The 24,332-nt window shown below is 36.2% G+C and overlaps 1 protein-coding gene across 11 annotated transcripts in view; it reads left to right on the top strand.

Moving 5' to 3' along the window:
- ATG10 (autophagy related 10) overlaps positions 1-24,332 on the top strand; it is a 307,667-nt gene that overhangs the window by 67,338 nt on the left and 215,997 nt on the right. For 10 of the 11 annotated variants that reach the window (XR_004739826.3, XR_013532597.1, XM_078365889.1 and 7 more), the window contains exon 3: positions 11,930-12,037. The exons of the other annotated variant lie outside the window; for it this stretch is intronic. Coding sequence is in view for 8 of the 10 variants with exons in the window: in XM_078365889.1 (XP_078222015.1) it covers positions 11,930-12,037 (108 nt within the window). In the remaining 2 variants the exon portion in view is untranslated. The remainder of the gene's footprint in view (positions 1-11,929; positions 12,038-24,332) is intronic. 11 annotated transcript variants of the gene reach the window in all.

The raw sequence follows: 24,332 nt of genomic DNA, 5'->3' as shown, positions 1-24,332 counted from the left end.
ATGCAGAGGCAACAGCTTTCCTCCTTTTTCTGGGATATTAATGCCAAGCTATGGGAAGCAGGAGTTCTGACAGATGACACAGAGAAAGAGGGAGTTCAGTATAAGAGCATAAAACCTTCATAGGCTTGGATAGAAATGACTAGGAGGGCAGAGATTGTGACTCATTCTGGGAAATATGTCAAGAAACTTTTGTTACATTAATAAAAAAGGCTGAGTGGATTATATTCTCCCTCTCTCCTTCCATGTCTTACCTTCTTGTCCCTCATCTCTGCTGACTATATGAGTCTGCCATGTGTCTAGTACTGATCCAAGTAGTGAATATTGAATGTTCTTTTTGGCAAGCAGAATGACCTCAGTAAAGTTTTCAATCTCATCATATCCAGACTCCATAGATAAAAGGCAGTGATTGTACTACCATGTAGCCTTCTCTCAAAGCTGTCAGTATCCACAGCCTCATTCTTGGTTAAAGCCCTTTTGGTTTCCATCAGTAGCACTGAAAATCTGGCCTAGTGTCCCCAGGCTGGAACAGTTTCTAAAGCACTGGCCATCAACTCTGTCCTACCTCAGCTGTTCTCCTGTGTGAGCTGTCTCCAGGTTAGATGATAACGCTAAGGAGCTACATTTCTCCTCCCTCTTCCTGCCTTTCCACCTGTATTGAATTGAATAATGTCTCCCCAAATTCATGTCCACCTGGAGCCTGTGAATGTGACCATATTTGGAAATGAGGTCTTTGCAGATATAATCAAATTAAGATGAAGTCATACTGGATTAGGATGAGTCCTAAATCCAGTATGACTGGTATCCTTATAAGAAGAGGGAAATTTGGCCACAGAGACCCAGACACACAGGGGAGAAGGCCATGTGAAGACAGACGCAGAGACTCGACTAATACGTTTCAAAGTTGGCAACAACCAGAATCTAGGAAGAGGAAACAGTCTAAAGAGAGAGCGCGGCCAACTCCTTGATTTCTAACCTCTAGCCTCAAGAGCTGTGAGAAAGCAAACTTTTGTTGTTTTAAGCCACCAGTTTGTGATACTTTGTACGGCCCATCCCAGGGAGGCCTTTCTTACTTTCCCTGTTCTTCTCTTCACCCTGTAGCAGGATCCTTTTCTGAGGAGTTAAACTGCTGAAGCTCAGGCACCTTTCATTTCACTAAAAACTGGGAAAGTTAATAAATTATTTGTACTGCTTTTCAAGGAGAGTGCTTTGAAATCAAAGTGACAACTTGCTACCCTGATAATTTTTTTTTACCATCAGTACTATCAAATTTCTTTCTATTTATTAAAGTTATAAAATTACTTTAATTTCTTAATTGTCTTGAGTAATTTTCATATAATAGCCAATGGTTTAAAAACAATAATTTATGAAAGGAAAAGATTTGGAGTAACTTTAAATCTAGAAATCAAGATGAAAAAGGCTAACACTTAGGTCATCTGTACTTTTTTCTTCTTCTTATTTTATCTACAGTATTGGAGAAGCAAAACTAAATCTTTAAGAACATTTCAGTGAGCCAACAGACATAATATAGCAAAATCTCTCCAAACTTAAATTGGAAGCAGGAACAAAGAGAGAAAAAAATAGATTTCAACAGCAGGCCCCCTACATCCCCTCCGATCAGTTATAATATCCGTTGGCTATTCCTCTGGCACAAATAAGGAGCATTCTGAGAGCCAAAACCAAATTGTTTAATATAATAAAAAGTAAGAGGGCACATATGGAGGTCCCATGTCTATGAACTGAAAATTGAAAAATCAAAATAGGCAAGTTGGAAAACCTGACAACAAACTATTATTAAAAAATGAAAGAGGAAAAAGAAAATGCTTAATAGTGAAACCTAACATTGTGGAGATATCTGTTAAAAGTAATTAATAAGGAAAATGGAACTAGTGTGTTTTAAACTTACTTTTGATGCTTTGGGTTTAAGAAGAGGAAGAGACTTAGCAACATTTAAACTGTAATCATTCTTTAGAAACTTGTGTTTGATAAGCAGGCTGTGGAAGAATATGTAAACACATATGCATGTGTGCTTCTTCCCAAATCAGGTCACCAAATTGCCCCCAGTAACCTTCTTTTCTAGCCTGACAAGTGGCTGATTTTTTCTGCCACTTATTCCTTGGGGCCTCTGTCGTTTCTGTGCTCTGACCTGCATTACCGCAATGGGGAACCAGTGTTATACTGCTTATCTACGAAGTTAGGAAGGGGCTGGAGGTGAAAAGAAGGGGGACTTGGTAGGTTTGAGAGCTGCCAGGAAAAGGGATTAGGAATATTGTAAGAAAACTAACTTCTTATACAAATGAGCACAGTTCTGGCATTATTGGATGGAATTGAAAATTGAAAGTCCTAAGTGGCATAAAAAAATGTTAACTTGAAAAACAGAGTGAAGGTGTGCTGTAATTAGGTAGTAACCTAAGAAAGAAGTATTGGCCCCATTTTGGGTTAGTAACTGGAGAACAAGTTCAAAAAGGAGAGAAAATAAAAACAAAAATTAGCTCTGGTTGTCAGAACATTTTATGGTTCTTAGAATCATATTTATCACAGAGTGAAAGGAAAGTTTTAATGAAGTTTTCTTACTTCTGACTTAGATCTCAGTCTCCCTAGTGCACTATTACTTTTTCTTTCATGGATTGGGTCTTTATTCTACAAGAAAAAATAACACATGATTTCATTTAAAAACGTTTAATAATACGTAGATATATATAAAGTAACAATGAAAATCTTTCCCTACTTCTCCTCGGACCCAATTCTGTAGTTTTTTTCTATGCACATATAAATATATGTATATACATTTATATATGTGTTTACATAAATGGGATCATTGTTCTATAACTTACTTTTTCCACCTAACGTTTTATCATTGACATTTTTCTTTGTGAGCTTATACAGAATTATCTTATTATTTATAATAGCTATGTAGTATTCCATTGTATGGATGATCTTAATTTGTTTAATGGAACCCCTATTGATGATGAACAATCCCTTAGTTATTCTCATGGTTACCCCCATAACTTTCAATAACATATTTCTCCTTCCTAATTTCTCATCTTTGGAAAATAACTATTGGTTCCTGCCATGCTAATTCTTTGAAGGTGGTATAGGGCTGGGTGAGGTGGCTCACATCTGTAATCCTAGCACTTTGGGAGGCTGAGGTGGGTGGATCACCTGAGGTCAGGAGTTCAACACCAGCCTGGCCATCATGGTGAAACCCCATCTTTAAAAAAAAAAAAAAGAAGGTGGTATAATCCTCTGTCACACTGCTCATTGACAGAGACTATTTCAAGTCAAATCAAAATTTTACAAATTCTTGGCTGGGTGTGGTGGCTCACACCTTTAATCCTAGCACTTTGGGAAGTTGAGGCAGGAGGATTGCTTGGGGCCAGGAGTTTTAGACCAGCTGGGCAACATAGCAAGACTCCATCTCTTAAAAAAAAGTCAGCCAGATGTGGTGACCTATACCTATAGTCCTAGCTACTTAAGAGACTGAGACAGGAGGATGGCCTGGGCCCAGGTGTTGGAAGCTGCAGGGAGCTGTGATTATGCCACTACTCTGTAGCCTGGATGACAGAGTAAGACACTATCTCTTTTTTTTTTTTTTTGAGACAGAGTTTCGCTCTTGTTACCCAGGCTGGAGCGCAATGGTGCGATCGCGGCTCACTGCAACCTCCGCCCCCTGGGTTCAGGCAATTCTCCTGCCTCAGCCTCCTGAGTAGCTAGGATTACATGCACACGAACACCATGCCCAGCTAATTTTTTGTATTTTTTTAGTAGAGACAGGGTTTCACCATGTTGACCAGGATGGTCTCAATCTCTTGACCTTGTGATCCACCCGCCTTGGCCTCCCAAAGTGCTAGGATTACAGGCTTGAGCCACTGCACCTGGCCTGATACTATCTCTTAAAAAAAAAAATTCTAAAAACTCTCTTTTAGTTTTATACCATGACCACACTAACAAACCTCTTTTAAACTGTGCACAGACAGAAAACCTTCAATCATGGATCAAGTGTTACAGTGTTTTTCTGTGGTTTAATTCCCAGTTAGTGAACAAATGTATTCAGTGGGACTCACAAGTTAGGTCACACAAATGAAAGCAATAATTGTGGATTATATCATGAAGATGGTGAATCAGGTGGGTACTAGCCTCTATTGGGCTGAACACATCCAGAAGGTTTAATTCTTTCCCAGAAAGAAAGGTTCAGTTTCCTTAAGTGGAATTTATTATTTTAAATGTATCTCTAGCCCTTTCCCCCAGGAAATTCTGAGGTATGGGTGGACTATTTAATTAATGGCTGTGTCAGGTTTAATAAACCCCAAAATACCACAGGACCAAGGGAAAATTGGGGCAATGCAAATTTCTTTATTGAAGGTGAAATATATTGTATCCTTATTTTCTTTCACTCTTGAGTTTTTGTCTAAATGAGCTGGAGGCTAGCAGTTACCAATGAATCACTTTGACTAGAGCTGATCACTCTTTGTATGAACTCACCTTTGTATATAATATAACCAGAGGCATCAGAGTCTGCCCTGGCCAAGATCCACTCATGCATTTGGAAGGTGTAACACTATCAGAAACTGTAGTCAGTGTTACGGGATCCGGTAGATATTTGGGGTGTGGGGAGGACTGGTATTAACATATTCAGGATTGTGTTCTGGAGGATCTTCTACATCCATAACAGTTCCTTGCCTACATGACTTACCTTTACCTTTTAAAACATGGATGGATATTAGTTTAATGTCTGGCCTATCTAGTGTAAACTTTGCTACTTAGCAGTTTTTACTTTCTTCTTTTTACCCCAAAGTTAATCAGTTTTGAGCAGCTACTGGTAGTATTGGTTTGATCTTCTATAGAAGCAAAGAACAGTCACTTGAGATCTTTGGCCTAGGTTTGACCTATTCCTCAGGGCTCCATTGACCATGAAGGCCTTGTTTGATCAGTGACCTAGAAACTTCAGTTGTCTTCCTCCTTAGTGGACTTGTCAATCTCTTCCTGCATCTGATGATTCTGGGCAGTTAACTTGAGTTGAAGTCCTATATAAAATGACTTATTCTGAAGTATAGCTAAGACCCATTGATAACCACCCATTTTCTTTTAGATGTGTTTAGAGAAGATCTTATTAAACTCAGCAACAGAAGCCCTGTAATTATTTTGTTAGCTGGATTCCAGCAGGTATAACATAGCTTGCTGGGTGGCATAGCCCTATGACAGCCTGTACTAAAACAGACCCAAACATGTTCTATCAGGAAATCCTTAGATCTCCATCCAAAATGCAATCAGCACTATACTAGAAATCTTGCTTGTCTCTCTTGGATTCTGTAAGGCCTATAGGACCTTTTCTCCTTAAAAGTTCAAGATTGGAATCTGCCCCAGCGATGTGGTGGTCTGGAGGCATATGTGCAAAGGCAATTAATTATTTGTTTAAAATCAAGTGCCATTTATTTATAGGCACAAAAGGGTTTTACAATAAAAAGTTCAGTCTCCTTTCTAACGCTTCCACTTTCTTTACTCAAACCCTCAGAGGTTGACACTGACATTGTCTTGGGTATCTTTCCAGATATATTCAGTGTACACGCAGCATGCACACTTACATTTAAGTATATGGTAGCATACATGTGTTCATACTGTGTTGCACTTAAAAAAATAACTTAATGGTCTGTCTTGGTCATTACTCAATATTTACAGAACTCATTCTTTATTTTTTGTGGTTGTATACTATCCCATTATTTGGATATAAAATAATTTATTTAGCCAATCCTCACTGATGGAAATTTAGGTTGTTTCCAACTTTATACTATTAAAATAACACTTTAATAATCATTGTATGAATTTTATATATTACATATGTGACTATACCTATAAGATAAATTCTTGGAAGTAACATTTTTGAGTCTAAGATATGTGTATTTTAAATTTTGATAGTTTTTGCAAATTTTGATGCTTTTTGCCAACTTGTTCTTCAGGGATCTTATGCTAATTTAAACTCCCCTGCCCCTGGCAATGTCATTATGAGAGTGCCTCCTTGTTTTATCCATGTCTTTGTCTATGCAGTCCCTTTCATACTTTTTTTGATCTTTGCCAATCTGATGGGTAAAAAATGTTATCACAGTTTTTAATTTGCATTTTTCTTATGGCTAACATTGAACATATTTTTATCTACATGTATTTTTTTTTTAGTAGACTATCTGTATTTCCTTTGCTTATTTTCCTATTAGGTTGTTGGACTCTATCTTATTGATTTGGTGGAACTATTTATATTTTGAGGAAATTAAAGCTATTTTATATTGAAAAAAAATTAGTTCTTTTCTATGATATAAGCTACAAATCCTTTTTCACATTTTGATATGTCTTTTGACTTCATAGTGTTGAGAGTTTGTTAGCCTGCAGTAGAATTTATCAGTCTTTTATGAATTCTGGGTTTTTATCATATTAAAAAATACGTATTTTTAGCTGGGAACGGTGGCTTACACCTGCAATCCCAGCACTTTGGGAGGCCAAGGTGGGTGGATCACCTGAGGTCAGGAGTTCGAGACCAGCCTAGTCAACATGGTAAAACCCTGTCTCTACTAAAAATACAAAAATTAGCTGGATGTTGTGGTGGGCATCTGTAATCCCAGCTACTCAGGAGGCTGAGGCAGGAGAATCATTTGAGCCCAGGAGGTGGAGATTGCAGTGAGCGGAGATTTCATCATTGTACTCTGGCCTGGATGGCAAGAGTGAAACTCTGTCTCAAAAAAAAAAAAAGTATTCTCCTATATTTTCATCTAGCACATTTAGGGTTTTTTGTTTTTTATTTTTTCTCATTTAAATATTTCTTATTTTGGTCTAAGGTGAAGGGCATTCTATTTAGATACTGGAAGAGTTTTGGCTGTGAGAAAGTATTATCTTTTTAATTAGTGTTTTCTGGGATATAACAGCTGGATATTTCTTATTAATTTCTCTTCTATAGTGATAGAGTGAAGCAACATGTTTTGTGGTGAATGGACAGTAAGGAGTCCTAATAGGTGAAGTGTAGTTGAACATGGAACAATTTTAAGTTACAAGACTAAAGTTTCATGGGGCCTGGTCAAGACTGGCCAAGTTACCAGAAAGTAGTTTTTGAGGTAGTGGTAAAGACCACATGAAAGGCAGTCTGAGCATAGAAAAGCCTCCAAGAAGAGAGCATTGACAGAGGTGATTTTAGCATTTGGAGAGCTCCAGGTGAGTTACGGTGTTCATGAAGATCTTGAGTTGTTTGTGGACTTTTCTCCTGAGGTAGCTGTAGATTACCTGATTGACTGTGTTCATTGAGTTCAAAAGGGGGCTCCAAGGAATTGAGTGCAGTGGTTTTCAAGTTTGGCTGCTGTGCTAGAATCTGCTAGGTAGATTCTGACTTAATTGGTCTGAGGTGAGACCCCAGCAACAATATTTTGAAAACTCCCCAGTAGGGGTCTAATGTGCAGCTCCAATTGCAAGTAGTTTGCTGTCTCTTTGAGTCGGGGATTGCAGTACATGCCTCAGTACTTCCAAAATGTGCATACAGATCACCTGGGGTTCACATTTTAAATACAGAATCAGGAAGTCTGGGGTGGAGCTTGAGATTCTGCATGTCTGTCTAATAAGCTCGCAGCTCATGCTGTGGCTGCTGGTCCCACATCACACTTGAGTGGCTTGAGTTTGTTATTTAAAGTGCAAAGCACTGGCCCACACCAGTCCATGAGAGTCAGTAAGCCATGGTCCTGCTCTCTGGCAGAATTTGCTTAGTGTGCTAGAAAGAATACTCAGGTCAAGAGATCCACTTTCTCTACTTCCTGCTTTGCTTCCAGCTAATTAGCTCTAAGACAAGTTTCTTAGAAGTGCTTTACTCCTTCACCCTCTTATCTCTAAAATAAGAGGCTTGAATTGGATAAACTGGAAGCTTCCCTTTGTTATTACATCCTTACCTGCTTGTCCAGGGTGTTTTCAAACACTATATGCATCAGGTTTTTATCTGGAACAGAATCTGGTTTCTTTAAAGACCTTGTCATCTCTTAGAGGCTGGGGGCCTAGGCCCTGAGCTTATGATCTACTGGGAGAAATAAAACTAACAAATGTTAAAAAATTAAAGAAGAGTTAAATATTGAAGTGTAAGCTATGATAAGTACAAAAAGGATGCAGGGAAGCAAGAGAGAAGTGTTAATTGGAATGGTCTGGAAAACTTCATTGACAAGCGGGGATTTTAATTAACATCGTTTACTGGACTGGATGGACTGCAGGGCTGACAGAGAGTGGCAGTTCTCATGCTTTTGCGTTTGTCTCTAAAAAAAGCATCTTCAGCAGAGAAGAACAAAACATATTTTTCTACCTTAAATTAAAACAAAATAGGAGAAAGACCCAGTTTTGTGGAAGTGTTTAAAGGGAAATCAAAATCCAAAAAACTCTATATTTAATTTTTCAAGGCTAATCTTGACTGAAAAGGTTGGATCTGAAAAAATTCACTACTACCAAATATAGAGCAAAAACCCAGTGTACTTCCCTATGGATAATAATAAATGCTATTAGAAATTACCTAAAATATAAGTACAGATTCCTCACATTATAAGTAATATTGAAAGTGACATATCTCTTTATCTTAACTCACTGGGAAAGAGACCAGATAATTTATTTAGATTTTATAACATAGGTGCACAGGAATTTTTGACTCATCTCTTTTAATGTCAAAGGAGATGTATTTTGCATTATAATTAGAATTTTACTAAACGTTATGTTCCCTTAAGAGGAGATTGTATGACCAGGGCTCAGGTATAGAAAAATACAAAATAGAGCAGTTACCCTTATTTAATGAGTTATATTTAGTGCACACAATGCAACTTTGTGTTCTCAGAATATCCTGAGAGTTTTGGTTTTTATCTCTATGACTAGATCATTTTGAAATTGCAGACTTTGAGTAATTTTTCTCACAAACACATGCTATTACAGTTTTACTGTATAGTCATGCTGCATAATAATATTTCAGTCAAGGACAGACCACATATACAGTGTTCCCATAAGATTATAAAACTGCATTTTTACGGTACCTTTTCTTTGTTCAAACATGCTTAGATATACAAATACTTATCATTTTATTACAATTGTCTGCAATTAGTACAGTAGCATGCTGTACAGGTTTGCAGCCTAGGAGCAAGCAACTATGTCATATAGCCTAGGTATGTAGGAGGCTATACCATTCAGGTTGTGTAAGCACAGGCTATGATGTTTGTACAATGACAGAATAGCTCAATGACATGTTTCTCAAAAGGTATTCCTTCCATTAAATGATGCATAACTGTGTATGGTAAATCAACTTTTATATAATCAACTATTGATTATCACAGTGAGATTGATGATACAATACAATAGGAATCTTCTATTTTTAAACTATTAAACACAATTTATGTTACTTAATAGCAAAATTATTTTGGTTGCAAGTGACATAAAACCCAACCTATTGGGTGAAGCCAAGAAGGGACTTTTTGGGGTCATGTAATTGAAAAATTGAGGTAGAACTAGTTTCAGATATGGTTGGTATAAATAACCTAGTCAGAATCTGGTTTCTTTGCATCTCATGGTCTTACTTTCCTCTGAGTTGCAAAGCAGACTTTGTTTAATTACCTGGTGGCTGCCAGTTGGTTTATTTTATTTTAATTTTTGGTCTGTCTTGTTAAAACTAGTGGAAAAGAGAACAGCCACTATTCCCAAACTCCCCAAACCAAATCCTGAATTGTATCCCATTGGCTGTGATTGTGGATAATTTGTCCTTCAGAGTCTCTGGGGCCAGCTGTATTGATTGGCAAGATTGGAGTCGTGTGTCTATCCCTGGAGCTGTAATTGGAGGAACAGTAGCCAGTGCTCCTCTAAGGAACCATTGCCTTCAAAATCAGGGAATGGTTCCTTAAAGGAGCAATGACTAGTGCTCCAAAAGAAGGAAGAATAGATGTTTGATATGAAACAGTGGCAATGTCAACAGTCAGTACATATATGTTTCTCAGTTTAAGCCAATGTTAAATTTACATGTTTCTGAATACAAAGGTTTCAATGGTAGAAGACCATCACAGGGTCTGCTTTGTGATCAGATAGTGTAGAGCTGGAATTTAAAACAGTAATTCCATCTACACAGTGGATATCCTTAATGAAATAATTAAAAATTACATTATTGGATATCTGTTGGTCTACTTTACAGTCAGGAATGTTATTAAAAATATTTAACAACCTGTGGCAGAGGCATCAACCAATCAGAGTGAGCTGGATCCAACCAATCAAAACTAGTGCTGACAACAAACAACCAGTGCAGCCACCTGAGTGAGGGCTGGCAGTTTGTCAGCACAACTTACTGGGAGGCATTGTTAAGGTGCTGCCAATTATCTTAAAAAAATAGAGTTACTGTTTTAGTTTCCTAGGAACGTCATAACGAAATACCACAAACTGGAAGACTTAAAGTAACAGAAATTTATTGTCTCACAGTTCTGGAGGTTAGAAGTCTGAAATCAAGATGTTGGCAGGGACCTACTTCCCCCAAATGCTCTAAGGAAGGAGCAATCCTTACTGCTTCTAGTTTCCAGTGGCCGATGGCAATCCTTGGCGTTCTTTAGCTTGTAGATGGACCTATCCCGTCTTTATCTTCACATGGCTTTTTTCCTCTTTGTGTCACTGCATCCACATTTCCCTCTCCTTATAGGAAGATTAAGTAACCCCTTAGTCCTTAGTATTATTTTAATTCTGTTAAAATATAAATGTTGGTGTGACAATTTGGTGGGGAATTAGTATTTATTGGCATGTATGTTTGTGCTTGGGGAGGTAATATATTCTTATTCATGACTTTATTGAATTCAAACAAGTGTTACCTTAAAAAAAACGGAACTGGGCCAGGCCCGGTGGCTCATGCCCATAATCCCAGCACTTTGGGAGGCCGAGGCGGGTGGATCACGAGGTCAAGAGATTGAGACCATCCTGGTCAACATGGTGAAACCCCATCTCTACTAAAAATACAAAAATTAGCTGGGCATGGTGGTGTACGCCTGTAATCCCAGCTACTCAGGAGGCTGAGGCAGGAGAATTACTTGAACCCAGGAGGCGGAGATTCGTTGAGCCAAGATCGTGCCATTATACTCCAGCCTGGGTAACAAGAGCGAAACTCCATCTCAAAAAAAAAAAAAAAAAAAAAAAAAACCGAACTGGCCACAGCTAGATGAACATCATTCATCAGTGTATATAAGAGCATGTACAAGAAACAGGAGAGAAATACTAGTAAAAAGCTTGGAAGCCGTATCTTGTAAGGAGTATTTGCAGATGGCAGTCATTTCTTCGTTCTCCGAACAGCTGTGCAGAAAAGGGATAGACTTCAGAGGGCAGAACTAAGTAAGTTTAAGTTAAAGTTAAAGGAAGTGAAATATGGGACAAAACTTTCTTAATGTACAGTGCACCAAAGGAAGTGGCTGCTGTGTAAGGGAATAGCAAGCACAGGTTCCTGGAGGTACACAGGCAGATGCTGAGATGCATAATTACCTTTCTGGGACATTTTCATAAAGATCTCGCCTTGAGAAAAAAATTGAAATGGAAGCTCTCTTCCAGCTTTGAGATCTATTGCAGGTCCTAAAATTATTCTTTATGTGTATGCCATGAAAATCAATATTAATTATGTAGCAAGCTATTTCTATAAGCTTAAGTGATTTTGGTGATATGGACTAGTCAAGAAAAAAAGAGGAAGGTTTAATCTAGGAGGGGGGAAACATCTTTAATAAATAAGAAAGGAGAATAAAACATGCATTTATTGAGACCTACTATGTGCAGGATGTTGGACTAGTCTCTTTATCCATATAGTCTCATCTCATTTGGTACATTTAGTTTTTCACTGATCAGTTTGGAACTTATGGGAAGTGGTTCTTAAAATGATGAATTCTTAAAATAATTGAGGTTTTATTGTATATTTTTTGGTGATGAAACACAGGACTGTTCTGATGGCTACATGTGCAAAATACACTTTCAAATTAAGAATGAGCCTGTGATGTCACATCCAGGGACATCTGCTTATGGACAGACATGTCTTCCCATGGAGGTGAGTAGTTTAATGTATCATGTTCTTCTTTTCAGTCTCTGTAAAATATACATTTAAACATTTAATTCTTGTTAAATAAATATTTTAAAAACTTTAAACTTCTTCCCATTGGATTCTGGGCCTATTGTAGGGGAAGAAGGAGGTATTTTCTTTTGTAATACTGAAAGCAAGAATTGTGGTAAAGTTATTTAAGATCCACTCTGACTATCCAGATTGTAGTGAGCCATCATTCGTTTGGTTTCTGTTGGATCTGAATACCATAGATGCCTTCTGTTATCTACTGAGTTTTTTTTTTTTTCCCAAGTAAAATTCCCTGAAGATAATACAGCCCTAGCCTCAGGCTGCTTAATACTTGACTGGAGACCTCTTTGCCTGCTCTGCCTATAGCCCTTTTTCCCTTGAAAATATGCTGGATCTGGGTCTTATTCCTTAGGGGATTTTAACCTTGAATTGAAAATCTTGCTGAACCAAATTTTATTATGGGACTAATGATTGAGTGGTTTTCTGAGATATTTTCAATTTTCTTTATATCAAAATGCAAATAGCCTTATTGTATTTCTTGTGAAAAAATTGTGTATACCCATTTTAAAAATAAATAAGAGAAATACATAAAAAGGATTTTAAAATGTCCCATATGTCCTTTCATAAGTTACCACTGTTAACATTTTAGTAAGTATCCTTTCACATATTTCTATCATATACACACACATACATACTTGTTTTTGTTGTTGTTTACAATGAACAGGTATATCATGGACATCTTTCCATGTCAGTAAATGCAGAATTCCATAGTTCTCTTAAATGATTCCATTGCATTCTATCCTGTGGAAGTACCACAATTATGTAGTACTCATATTGAAATAAAATACTTGAATTTTGAAAGAGGATTGGTGATGACCAAATTATTTCAGCACAGAAGAAGAAATCACTAGTGCTTGAATTCTGAGCATCCTGGGAAAATGAAAGAGGTGACTTTTTTTGTGCAGTAAGAACTCTTTCTCAGAACATGTTAAATCAGGACCATTTGACAATCAGACATCAGTCCCCTTGCCCATATGTGATGCTAGCCTGAAGGTAACTTTCACCTTTATAATTTGGTTTGGAAGTTATTCTTGAGAGTATTGTGCTTGGTAACAAGCTAAGTACCCCCAGATGGGTGCTTGGATCTTGATTACTGCTTCGTGGTTCCAATAACCAACATCAAATCTGAAGCCAAGCATATTAGGAAGCTTTTCAATTCATTATATATTAACTTAAAAAAGTTTTAAAAATTAACATAGAAATGATGATTTTAAAAATGAATTACTAGTTTTTGCCTAACAAGTTGGCAGAGATTTGAAAAGCACTAAAAAGTGGTGTTGACAGTGTGAGGGAACTGACACTTTCTGGTTGATGTTTTAACTTCACAAAGTTTAGAGATGTGCACATACTATGAATAATCTATTCCAATTCTAGGAATTTAGCCTCATAAAATATAATTTTTTTCAACATTTTTCATTTCCAACATTTTCCAATAAATTTGAAACATATGGAAAAGTTAAAAGAATTTTGCAGTGAATATCTATATGCTTACCAACTAAAGTCTACCATTAACATTTTGCTGTGCTTGCTTTATTATATGTCGATCCCTCTATCAGTACATCTTATTTTTTTGATGCAATAATTTTAATAAAAATAAATTACACACAAATACTCAAAATATTTGAATATGCAGAGATTTACCTGCAAGTATATTCATCTCATATTTCATTTAAAAATACCTCAGATGGCTAGGTATAGTGGCTCACACCTGTGGTCCCAGTGCTTCTTTCGGTCAAAAGGGGAGGATCACTTGAGTCCAGGAGTTTGAGATCAGCCTGCACTATAAAGTGAGATCCCATCTCTACAAAACTAGAAAAATTAGGTGGGCATGGCGGCATGCAATGCACCTGTAATCCTAGCTACTCTGGAGGCTGGGACAGACTTATTGCATAAGTCTGGGCATTTGAGGTTACAATCAGCTATGATCACACTACTGCACTCTATCTAGTATGGGCAACAGAACAGGACTCTGTCTCAAAAAAACAAACAACCCCCCCCAAAAACCCCAAATATCTCAGAATTAATGTTTTATCTTATTAGATAGCACATTTGTGATATCAGTAGACAATACTGTGACAATTTAAGTGGGATATAATTAGATAAGGGACAGTCATCTGCTAACATTTTTTTTTTTTTGAGACAGAGTCTTGCTCTGTTGTCCAGGCTGGAGTGCAATTGCACGATCTTGGCTCACTGCAACTTCTGCCTCCTGGGTTCAAGTGATTCTCTCTCCTCAGCCTCCTGAGTAGCTGGGATTACAGGCACCCATCATCATGCCCAGCTAACTTTTGTATTTTTGTAGACACGGGGTTTCACCATGTTGGCTAGGCTGGTCTTGAACTCCTGATCTGAGGTGATCTGCCCACCTCAGCCTCCCAAATGCTGGGATTACAGCCATGAGCCACCATGCTCCACCAAACTGCTAACATTAAAAAAAACTGAGGCCTAGAGGAGGGTAGAAGGTCAGAGGAGGGAGAGGATCAGGAAAAATAACTAATGGGCACTAGGCTTAATACCTGGGTGATGAAATAATCTGTACAACAAACTCCCATGACACAAGTTTACCTATGCAACAAACCTGCACATGTACCCCTGAACTGAAAAGTTTTAAAAAAATTGAATATTTAAGCAAATTTCATGAAAAAGATTGATTGTGCTCAGGATAGACAGAAGAACTCAAGGGATAATCCTAATTTTTAAAAATTATCAAACTTAGTTGTAAGTGAATATACAGACTAGACTGTCTATCATGAAAAATTATTGGTAATTTTGTGATATTTAATAAGTTTCATAATCTTGCAAGCAATTGTATAAAACAACATTATTTTTCATTTCAACCATCACTAATCAAAAGATACTTCAACTCTGCACTGAAGAGTGATAAACTCTTATTTAACTATTGCCCTTGGGATTCCAAAACAGGATTTAGGTAAAATACATCCTCTCTTGATCATAAATATATAATGATCAAAAGTCTTAACTTTTTTTTTTACGCTTTTCTTCTAAATTAGTTGTATTTGTAGATAGTTGACAACTATATGCAAGAAATGTAGATATGTAATGGATATCAAGTTTGAGGAAAGGGTTTTTGTGGAGTTAGAGAGCACTATTTGCTTAGCTCCCAATATTTTTATGGGATGAACTATTAGATCAACACTTTTTATCAATGACTTTAACAGTTTCTCTTTCAACACACATTTATGACAGCATTAATGCCTTCATGTATTAACATTTTAATTCCCCTAAAATAATCCTTATCATGGCCAATTATTGATTCTCTATTATATGGCCACTTTACCTTACTAGTGGCTTTTTTATCTTATTTAATCTTCACAAAACTCTTATGACAATGGATATTAATATTAATATGGCAAATATATGCACAAGATTAGTGAAGATGGATAAACACATAGTAAATAATAATAACAATATTATAATAAAGACAGCAGTCTAAGTTTATGGAGGACTGTGGGTACTGAGCTAAGTGATTTGCATATATGAATTCATTTCAATTCATGATATGGATATCTTTACTATCTTCACTTTATATATGAGGAAACTGGGACATGACACAAGGATTAAGCTTGCCTAAGGACAATAGCTAGGAAGTGACTATGTTTGACTCCAGAGCTTATGCTCTTAGCCATTTTAAGAGTCTGTTACTTTAGTGGGTATCAGAATCACCTGGAAGGCTCCTTAAAAACAAGTTGCTGGGCCCCCACCTTCAGGGTTTTTTTTTTGGTTTGTTTTTTGAGACACAGTCTGTCTCTGTCACCCAGGCTGGCACTGCAACCTCTGCCTCCCAAGTTCAAGGGATTCTCTTGCCTCAGCCTCCCAAGTAGCTGGGATTACAGATGCATGCCACCACCAGCTAATTTTTGTATTTTTAGTAGAGATGGGGTTTCAGCATGTTGGCCAGGCTGGTCTTGAACCCCTGACCTCAGGTGATTCATCTGCACTGGCCTCCCAAAGTGCTGGGATTACAGGCATGAGCCACCACGCCTGGCCCAGGTTTTGATTAAGTAGGTGTACAGTGGGTCTGAGAATGACTGTACTACTTAATAATGGAATGCTTGGCATAAATGGAATGTGGTGTAGCTGAAGATTAATTAATACGACGTAGGCCAGAGTCAGTATTGCAATATAAGCAGAGCCTGAAACGGAAATTCTTGTTTAAGTGATTTATGACGGATGTGTTCTTGGGTGAAAGGGAGTGGACGAAACAGGACAGAGCAAGGTGTAAAAGCTAGGAAAAATGGGGTCTCATCTAGAAGCTAACTTTAGTCTGATAACCTAGGAAGCCCCAGAGCACAAACCATACCACAGAATTAGTCTCACTTTGTGTCGCTGGAGCCAGTCTTTTGTACTCTGTGACAGTCATTAGCCTAACAGTCAGTAGCTGAAGTGTAGGTGAACATAGCTTCTCAAGACAGATGGCTCCAGTTTTACTGAGTACTCTCTAGAGAAGTGTGCTGCTGTGAGTTATCTGACCATTACAACAGCTGGATAGATCCATACAACAGTTAGGATAGATGCACCAGCCTTAAGGGGGATCTAGGCATGGTACAATAGTATAACTATCAAAGAGTAATCTGAAATCCACAAAATGGAATCTATGGGAAAATATATGTGTAAGGTCTGCCTTTACATGAAAAGAGGAGGCCTGACTTGACAGCAATTGTTTGAGAAAGAGCAAGTGATTTTAGTTGACCACAAGCTCAAGAAAGCAAAAAAGAATACCATGGATACTAGAAAACTAGGAACTTAAGCTACATTAATTGAAGCATAAGTGAAGCTCAGATATGGTCTGGGAACCCCTTGAGACCTCAGAGACACTTTCAAGAGGTCCACAAGATCAAAATTATTTTTATAATGATATTAAGATGTTGTGTGTATTTTTTTATAATTTTTTTTTCAGACAGGGTCTCACTATTGGCCAGGCTGGAGTACAGTGGCAAGATCTCCATTCACTGCAGCTTCGAACTCCCCTGGCTCAGGTGCTTCTCCCTCTTCAGCCTCCTGAGTAGCTGGAATTACAGGTGCACACCACCATAACCAACTAATTTTTTTAAATTAAGTAAACATGGGTCAAAATATAGCACTTGATTTTTTTTTTTTTAGAAAACTTTTATTGTCAGTTGCGGGGTTACATGTACAGGTTTATTACTTAGGTAAACTCATATCATGGGGGTTTGTTGTACTGATGATTTCATCACCCAGGTACTTAGCCTAGAACTCAATAGTTATCTTTTCTGTTCCTCTCCCTTCTCATATCCTTCGCCCTCAAGGAGACCCCAGTGTCTGATGTTGCCTTCTTTGTGTTCATGAGTTCTCATCATTTAGCTCCCACTTATAAGTGAAAACGTGTTATTTGGTTTTCTGTTTCTGGGAAGGTTTTCTTTTGCTAAGGATAATGGCCTCCAGCTCCATCCATGTTCCCACAAAAAGACATGATCTCGTTCTTTTTTCTGGCTGACTAATTTTTGTATTTTTTGTAGAGACAGTTTTGCTGTATTGCCCAGGTTGGTCTCAAACTCTTGAGCTCTCCCTGTCTCAGCCTCTCAGCCCATTATTTGTATTTTTTACTCTCATTTTCCTCTAGGTTTCCAGAGGCCACCTGATGTGTAATACTGCAGGTAGATTGAGTACAGAAGCAGATACAATAATCCAGCCGTATTGTATTAAACCAGACATTTAAAAAATTTGCAAAAAATGTAAACAATGTCACTTTTCTTCGTAATGTATTTTATTTTGGAAACTGCATTTTTCAGAGAAACATGTTATGTTAACAATTATTAAGTGAATTATTTTATTATTATTTTAAACTTTTAATTTCTAATACCATGACTATTAATAGCTCTAACTCTCTTAATTCATCTTATTGGGATTCTCAATGAATTTTAAAAGTGTAAAGGGGTCCTGAGACTAAAAAGTTTGAGAACTACTGATCTAGATTAATATATTGTAGTATTACATGTGAAGAACAACATTGATGACCATTGTAAATAAAAAATTAATATGTAAATAAGAGTTTTAAAAAGAATAATAAATAGGATTTATTCAGGTAGAGGAGCATACCAACAGCAGGGGATGTGCCTGAATACATATTATTATGAGGATTAGTAAAAAAGAACTTTAATAAGGATTGTCAAAGTAGAACTGAAGAAGAATGAAGGTTAATTGCCATTAGATTTCTAGAAGGCTTTACTGTGAAAGAGAGAGTGGGCTTATGTTGCTTGTTGAGGATAGCACTAGTTTTAGTGTCTGGAAATTATTCTAGACAACTCTCCCTTTGTTTAGAGTTCCCTACAATTAAATTGGTCAACTTGCAAAGCTGTGAACTCCCTTCCCTTTAAGGAGATGTTCAGCCGCAGAGTAGACAGCCCTCTCCAGTAACAGTGGTTACAGACTCAAATGCTCAGATGCTTAAAGCAGACGGGCAAATGAATGAGTGAACGGGCCAATTGGAAGTAATGGGAGCTGGGACATATAGACAGGGCAGGCCTTCTTTCTCCAAAGGGGCAGTAGATACGCAGCTCCAGGTGAATTTTCAAGAAAAGGCAGGGATCTAGATTGCTGTGTGTTGGCTTAATTTTTTAAAAAATCCTGTGCAGGGCATCTAGACTATATCTGTGGGCTGCAGATGATCATCAGGCCACTGATTTATAATCTCTGGCCTCAAATAATTCACAAAGGATTCCTGTATTGTATAAAAGACTGAGCTGTAGAACCTCTAAATTCTAGAATTTAATGATGAATAGTTCTATTTGTATATGTCATATTTCCTGTTTAAAGATGTCTAGAAGGAATGTCTCTGCAATACTTATTTTTTTTTAATTTGACTTTGTATAATGTGGAAAATCAATTTATTTCACTGTTCTATTCTCAACCAGCCGTCTTGACTATAGAAAAATAGATAGATTCTGATGGAATTGGAGATCGTTACATGAAATAGGCCCAGCACGGAAAGACTGCATGTTCTTACTCATATATGGGAGCTGAAAAAGTGAATCTCATGAAAACTGGGTAAATTGGAGATTACTAGGGGCTTGGAAGGGTGGAGGGAGGGATGAAGTAAAGTTGATTAATAGGTACAAATATATGGTTTGATAGAAGAAATAAGACCTGATGTTAGATAGATAATAGGGTGACTATAGTTTATAGTAATCCATTGTATATTTCGAAACAGCTAGAAGAGAATAATTCAAATGTTTCTAGCATAAAGACAAATGTTTAAGGTGATATATATCCCAAGTACACTGATGTGATCGTTACAAATTATCTGTATATATTAAATTATCACACATACCCCAAAACGATGTATATTTATTATACATCAATAAAATTGAAAAAAGAAACATAGTTAGATTTATGAGTTTTATGCCTGTAAGATTATTAAAAAGAGCATGTACATAATCATAGGATTTAAAAAATCAAAGCAGAATGTAATAGCAAGTGAAGTCATTTGTGAAAATCATAATCTCTGCCTTCTTTGGATTTTCTAAATCAAAAGTTAACTTAAAATGATAGTTAAAAGAATGAGATGATACTTAGAAATCTACTAAATATGTTAGGGTGTCTTTTAGTTCTGACTTTGGGAAACAGTAGTTCTTACAGGTTAGTCATATTAAATAAGACATTTTTCGAGAGTAGGTAGTATGATTTTTGCATGTGGCATTTCTGAATTTGTGAGATGAAAGTGAGACCAGCAGTTTTTGAACAAGATATTTTCCTTACCAGTGACCAAAAGAAATACATTGCGTCAATTTTAAATCCTCTAAACATAGGGCTGGGAGTTATGGCTTATGCCTTTAATTCCAGCACTTTGGGAGGCCAATAGGGGAGGATCACTTGAGGCTCGGAGTTCAAGATCAGCTTGGCCAACATAGTGGAACACTGTCTCTATTAAAAAAAATAAAAAAATTAGCCGGGCATGCTCCTGTAATCTGAGTTACTTAGGAGGCTGAGGCAGGAGAATTGCTTGAACCCGGGAGGTGGAGATTGCAGTGATCCTAGATCGCACCACTGTACTCCAGCGTGGGTGAGTGAGCAAGACACTGTCTCAAAAAAAAAAAAATCCTCTAAATATAAATGAATATTTACAACAGAAGCAAGCATAATCAACACTGACTTGGGATATCTTATTTTATGTGACATTTATTTTCATAATGGGTATTGGTACTACCATATCACTTTATCAACTTATGTTTTTTTGTATTTAATTGAAGACTTTTTTTGGGAAATTGAGATACCATTTAACAGTAGTGAAAAACATGATTTAACAGTTGATCTACTTTAATGAACATGTGCATATTGTCCTTATTGAAGCCTTATACATGAAATAATAACTTACATGAAATGATAATTTACAAATAGAAGTGGGAACACAAGCCCTATACTTCGATTAGACAATTTTTGATGCAAATTAGCCATTATTACTCCTTAAAATTTATGTGGATATATTATTGCAAAATAACTGCTAAATTAAAAAATTTTTTTTTATGATTCTAAATTAACTTACTGGCTAATGAAGACTAGAGAAACTGGAGTTGAGAAATAAGGTGTAAGTTATTTTTTTTCTTATTCATGTTTAGCACTCATCCACTCAGTAAATGGAAACAATATCTATTTAACTTAGATACTGATTTTTAATAATGAGTAGTAAATATTATTAGTGAATGCTCAGAAGGGGGAAATATCTGAAAATGTTTCCAATGTAGCTAGTGTTCTGGCCAACATTGCTCTGTTTTTCTTTTTTTTTTTTTTGTCTCTAATGTCTTCATTTATGAAATTTTGAATCATTTTTCATAGAATAGAGATGACCTAGATTTTGTCTTTTAATTCACATAATTCAGCTACCTATACACATTTACTTTAATAGGTCAATAATTTTTATATTATTGAACTTCGTGTTCTGCTTGAAGTTCGATTACTGTGGTTCCTCCTCTGAGGTATCAGAAATGGGTACCAAGCATATTTTATTTATTCATTTGCTATCCTCATTACTTTAGAGCCTCAGGTTGCACCTTCAGATTACATTTTTAAAAACTATGAAAATGATAGAGTCATAAAAATAGTGATAATATACTAGTGGAAGAAAAAAATTTTGTCTTAGGGCTTTGTAGTTCACTAACTGTGATTTTCCTTAGACCAGGACGGGTAGAATATTATAGAAAGCGAGGCCCTTAACATAAAACAACCCATCATAAATTCCCTGAAGCATAAAACTGAGAATCAGTAACAGGCGATGATCTCAGTTGCCAAAGAACATATTCAAAGAGTGATGATCTTCTGAGGTAACCAGGCCTTGAAACACACTCATTTGCCCTAAGGATTTTATTAGGTGGCTTCTAGGATGAGTTCTATTTTGTATGTCCAAAATAGACTCATATGTCAAAATATTATGGTTTTTTATAATGGAATAAATGGTGAGCCACAGTTCTCAGTAAGCATTAACAATTTATCTGTAAAGCAACTGCTGTTTTTGGACTGAAGTATAGACATGTTGATAAATGTAAATGATGAATAAGAAGCATGATTACTACTGTATTTGGAAATACAATTATTAAAGCAATGTTAAAATACCAGGAAATCTGTTATGTTTAATGTGTGTAGATGCAAACGAAGCATGTTTAGTAGTCAGTAATTATTTATTGAACAAATCAATCTAATGCTAACAGATAAATGGATTTTAAAAAAAGCAAATGTGAATGCAGCAGACCCCAATCTCACTTTTGTGTTTTACTTAAGATATTATGAAAGGGTTCAAAGACAAATTAAAATTTAATTCTGTTTAAAGTATAAGTATATGCTATACAGTGGTATGGTCTCTGAGAGGGGAGAGTATAGAATATTCTGAAAACCAGTCATATCAGATTAGGATCTTTAATTCCAGTAAAACTGAGGATTATATAAATATAAATATATATTTGTAGTAAGATCTACTATATTATATAAATATACTATTTATTATGTAAACTATGTATCTTTAACTAGTATATAACAAAAGTGTTTGTTTACTTATTCTTGGAACCCATCAGAAAGCAACATATAGAGATGTGGCACTGAAACTATTTGAACCATCTAATGAAATTTGTGACTTAGGGGATCTTAATGCAATTTAGTGTTCTGTTATGAAGCCAGGAGTCTTAGATAGAAGCAAGGTCATACTTCACATTCTGCTGAATCTTATTTCTGCTTTAAGCCCCTGGTACCTGAGTAATAGCACTTTGCAAAATTTAGAGTGTGTTAGGTTCGGTGAGAGTGTATAACCTAAATGGCTTCTTAAGGTTACTTCTATCTTTGAAATTCTCTGTGCTATATTTTCTGTGGCAAAGCAAAAAGAAAATCTATTTTTTGAAATAAATCAAGTTGACTAAATGCGGATACATAACTAATTCTCTTTTTATTTATTAAACTGGTAGAAAAGCTTTTGTAAAGATATGTGCCATAGCCATTGGATTTAACTCAGCAGTGAGTTATACCAGAAAGTTTTCTTTACATATACTTATAATTGTTAGGTGTTTTTAAAAAAATTCAGAAGTAAACTCATTTCTAGCTGCAGCCGTATACTTCAGAGAATACTGAGCTGATGTTTCTGTACAAAAATCTGACAGGCTTTCGTTGTCGAGTACTTATGTCCAATTATAAAGTTCTTACTTAGGAAGCAATTGTTGCAGAGGAAGGCCGTTTAGTGCATTATTTTAGTTGCCCTAATTACATATTCCTCCCATTTCTTTTAATGAATTTGGGATGCTTTTCATAGCAAAGACTTGGAACCAACCCAAATGCCCGTCAATGATAGACTGGATAAAGAAAATGTGGCATCTATACATTGTAGAATACTGTGCAGCCATAAAAAAGGATGATTTCATGTCTTTTGCAGGGACATGGATGAAGCTAAAAACCATCATTCTCAGCAAACTAACACAGGAACAGAAAACCAAACATCACATGTTCTCACTCATAAGTGGGAGCCGAACAATGAGAACACACAGACATAGGGAGGGGAACATCACACACTGTGGCCTGTCAGGGGGTTTGAGAGGTAGAGGAGGGATAGCATTAGGAGAAATACCTAATGTAGATGGCGCGTTGATAGGTGCAGCAAACCACCATGGTACGTGTGTACCTATGTAACCTGCATGTTCCACACATGTATCCTAGAACTTAAAATATTAAAAAAAAAATTCTTATCTGGAAAAAAAAAGACAATAGATTTTTGGGAATTTGAAACTTTATGTGGCTCTTTTTTCATGAAGAATTTCTGAATAAGATATCTTGCCTTCATAATATGATAGAATCTAAAATAAATGAAAGTGAAACTACTTCTTAGAACTCTTTTCTGCCCCTTTGATATTTTTTTTGAAGCCAATAGAAACTCCATATGTGGAGAGAGATATGTTACTTACAACATATTACAGTAAGATTTGATCTCACAAAAGATTAAGTAGAATCTAAAATTTGAGTTTTTAAAATTATTTTATTAAGTATATTTACAATTATTTTTATTCCTTAAAAAGATTAATTTAAAAACATTTTATAGAATGAAAGGAATACCCATTAGCATAATTTTCTATGCAGGGCTCAGAAACAATCTTCTCATATATCCGAAAGGAATTCATTGTTGAAGTTGCAATGTAGAATCTCATGGTATAAATGGCAAGCTTCAGATATTAAAATGATTGCTGAATTTTTTTGGTAGCTTGAATGAGATTAACTACTTGTCAGGATTTTTTTTTTAACTCTCAGGTAAAAACTAACCATTGCATAGAGTATTATTTTTGCATAAAAATCATTGCCCAGAACAATGGCTTATATAGCCCTGATATTTCATTCGCTAATACCTGAAGTGCTCACTATGAAATAGCCTTTATTAAAAATGCAGATGAATTATTTTGGGGAAAGGGAACAAAACATTTTCAAACTAGAATAGTGGTTCTGAACCGTGTGACTGGAGTCTAAGTATTGTTTGATCATTTCCATCACAACGGTGTCCTTAGCATCTAGCACAGTGCCTGGCACATAAATGCCAGAAACTGATATAACTTGTCTTTTGATTTTTCTGAATTAGAACTATCTAGAATTTCTCTTCTCTTCAATACACTGCAAACAACTAAAAATCAGCAATATTAGTGTAAACGTGTTGTCATTATCAGTTTATTATCTATTTTGTTAAAGGATACTTATTAAATAAAGTGGCCAGGAATATCTT

The sequence above is a fragment of the Callithrix jacchus genome, chromosome 2 (assembly GCF_049354715.1).
Source record: "Callithrix jacchus isolate 240 chromosome 2, calJac240_pri, whole genome shotgun sequence".
NCBI classification, from domain to species: Eukaryota; Metazoa; Chordata; class Mammalia; order Primates; family Cebidae; genus Callithrix; species Callithrix jacchus.
This window is presented reverse-complemented; position numbering and strand designations above follow the sequence as displayed.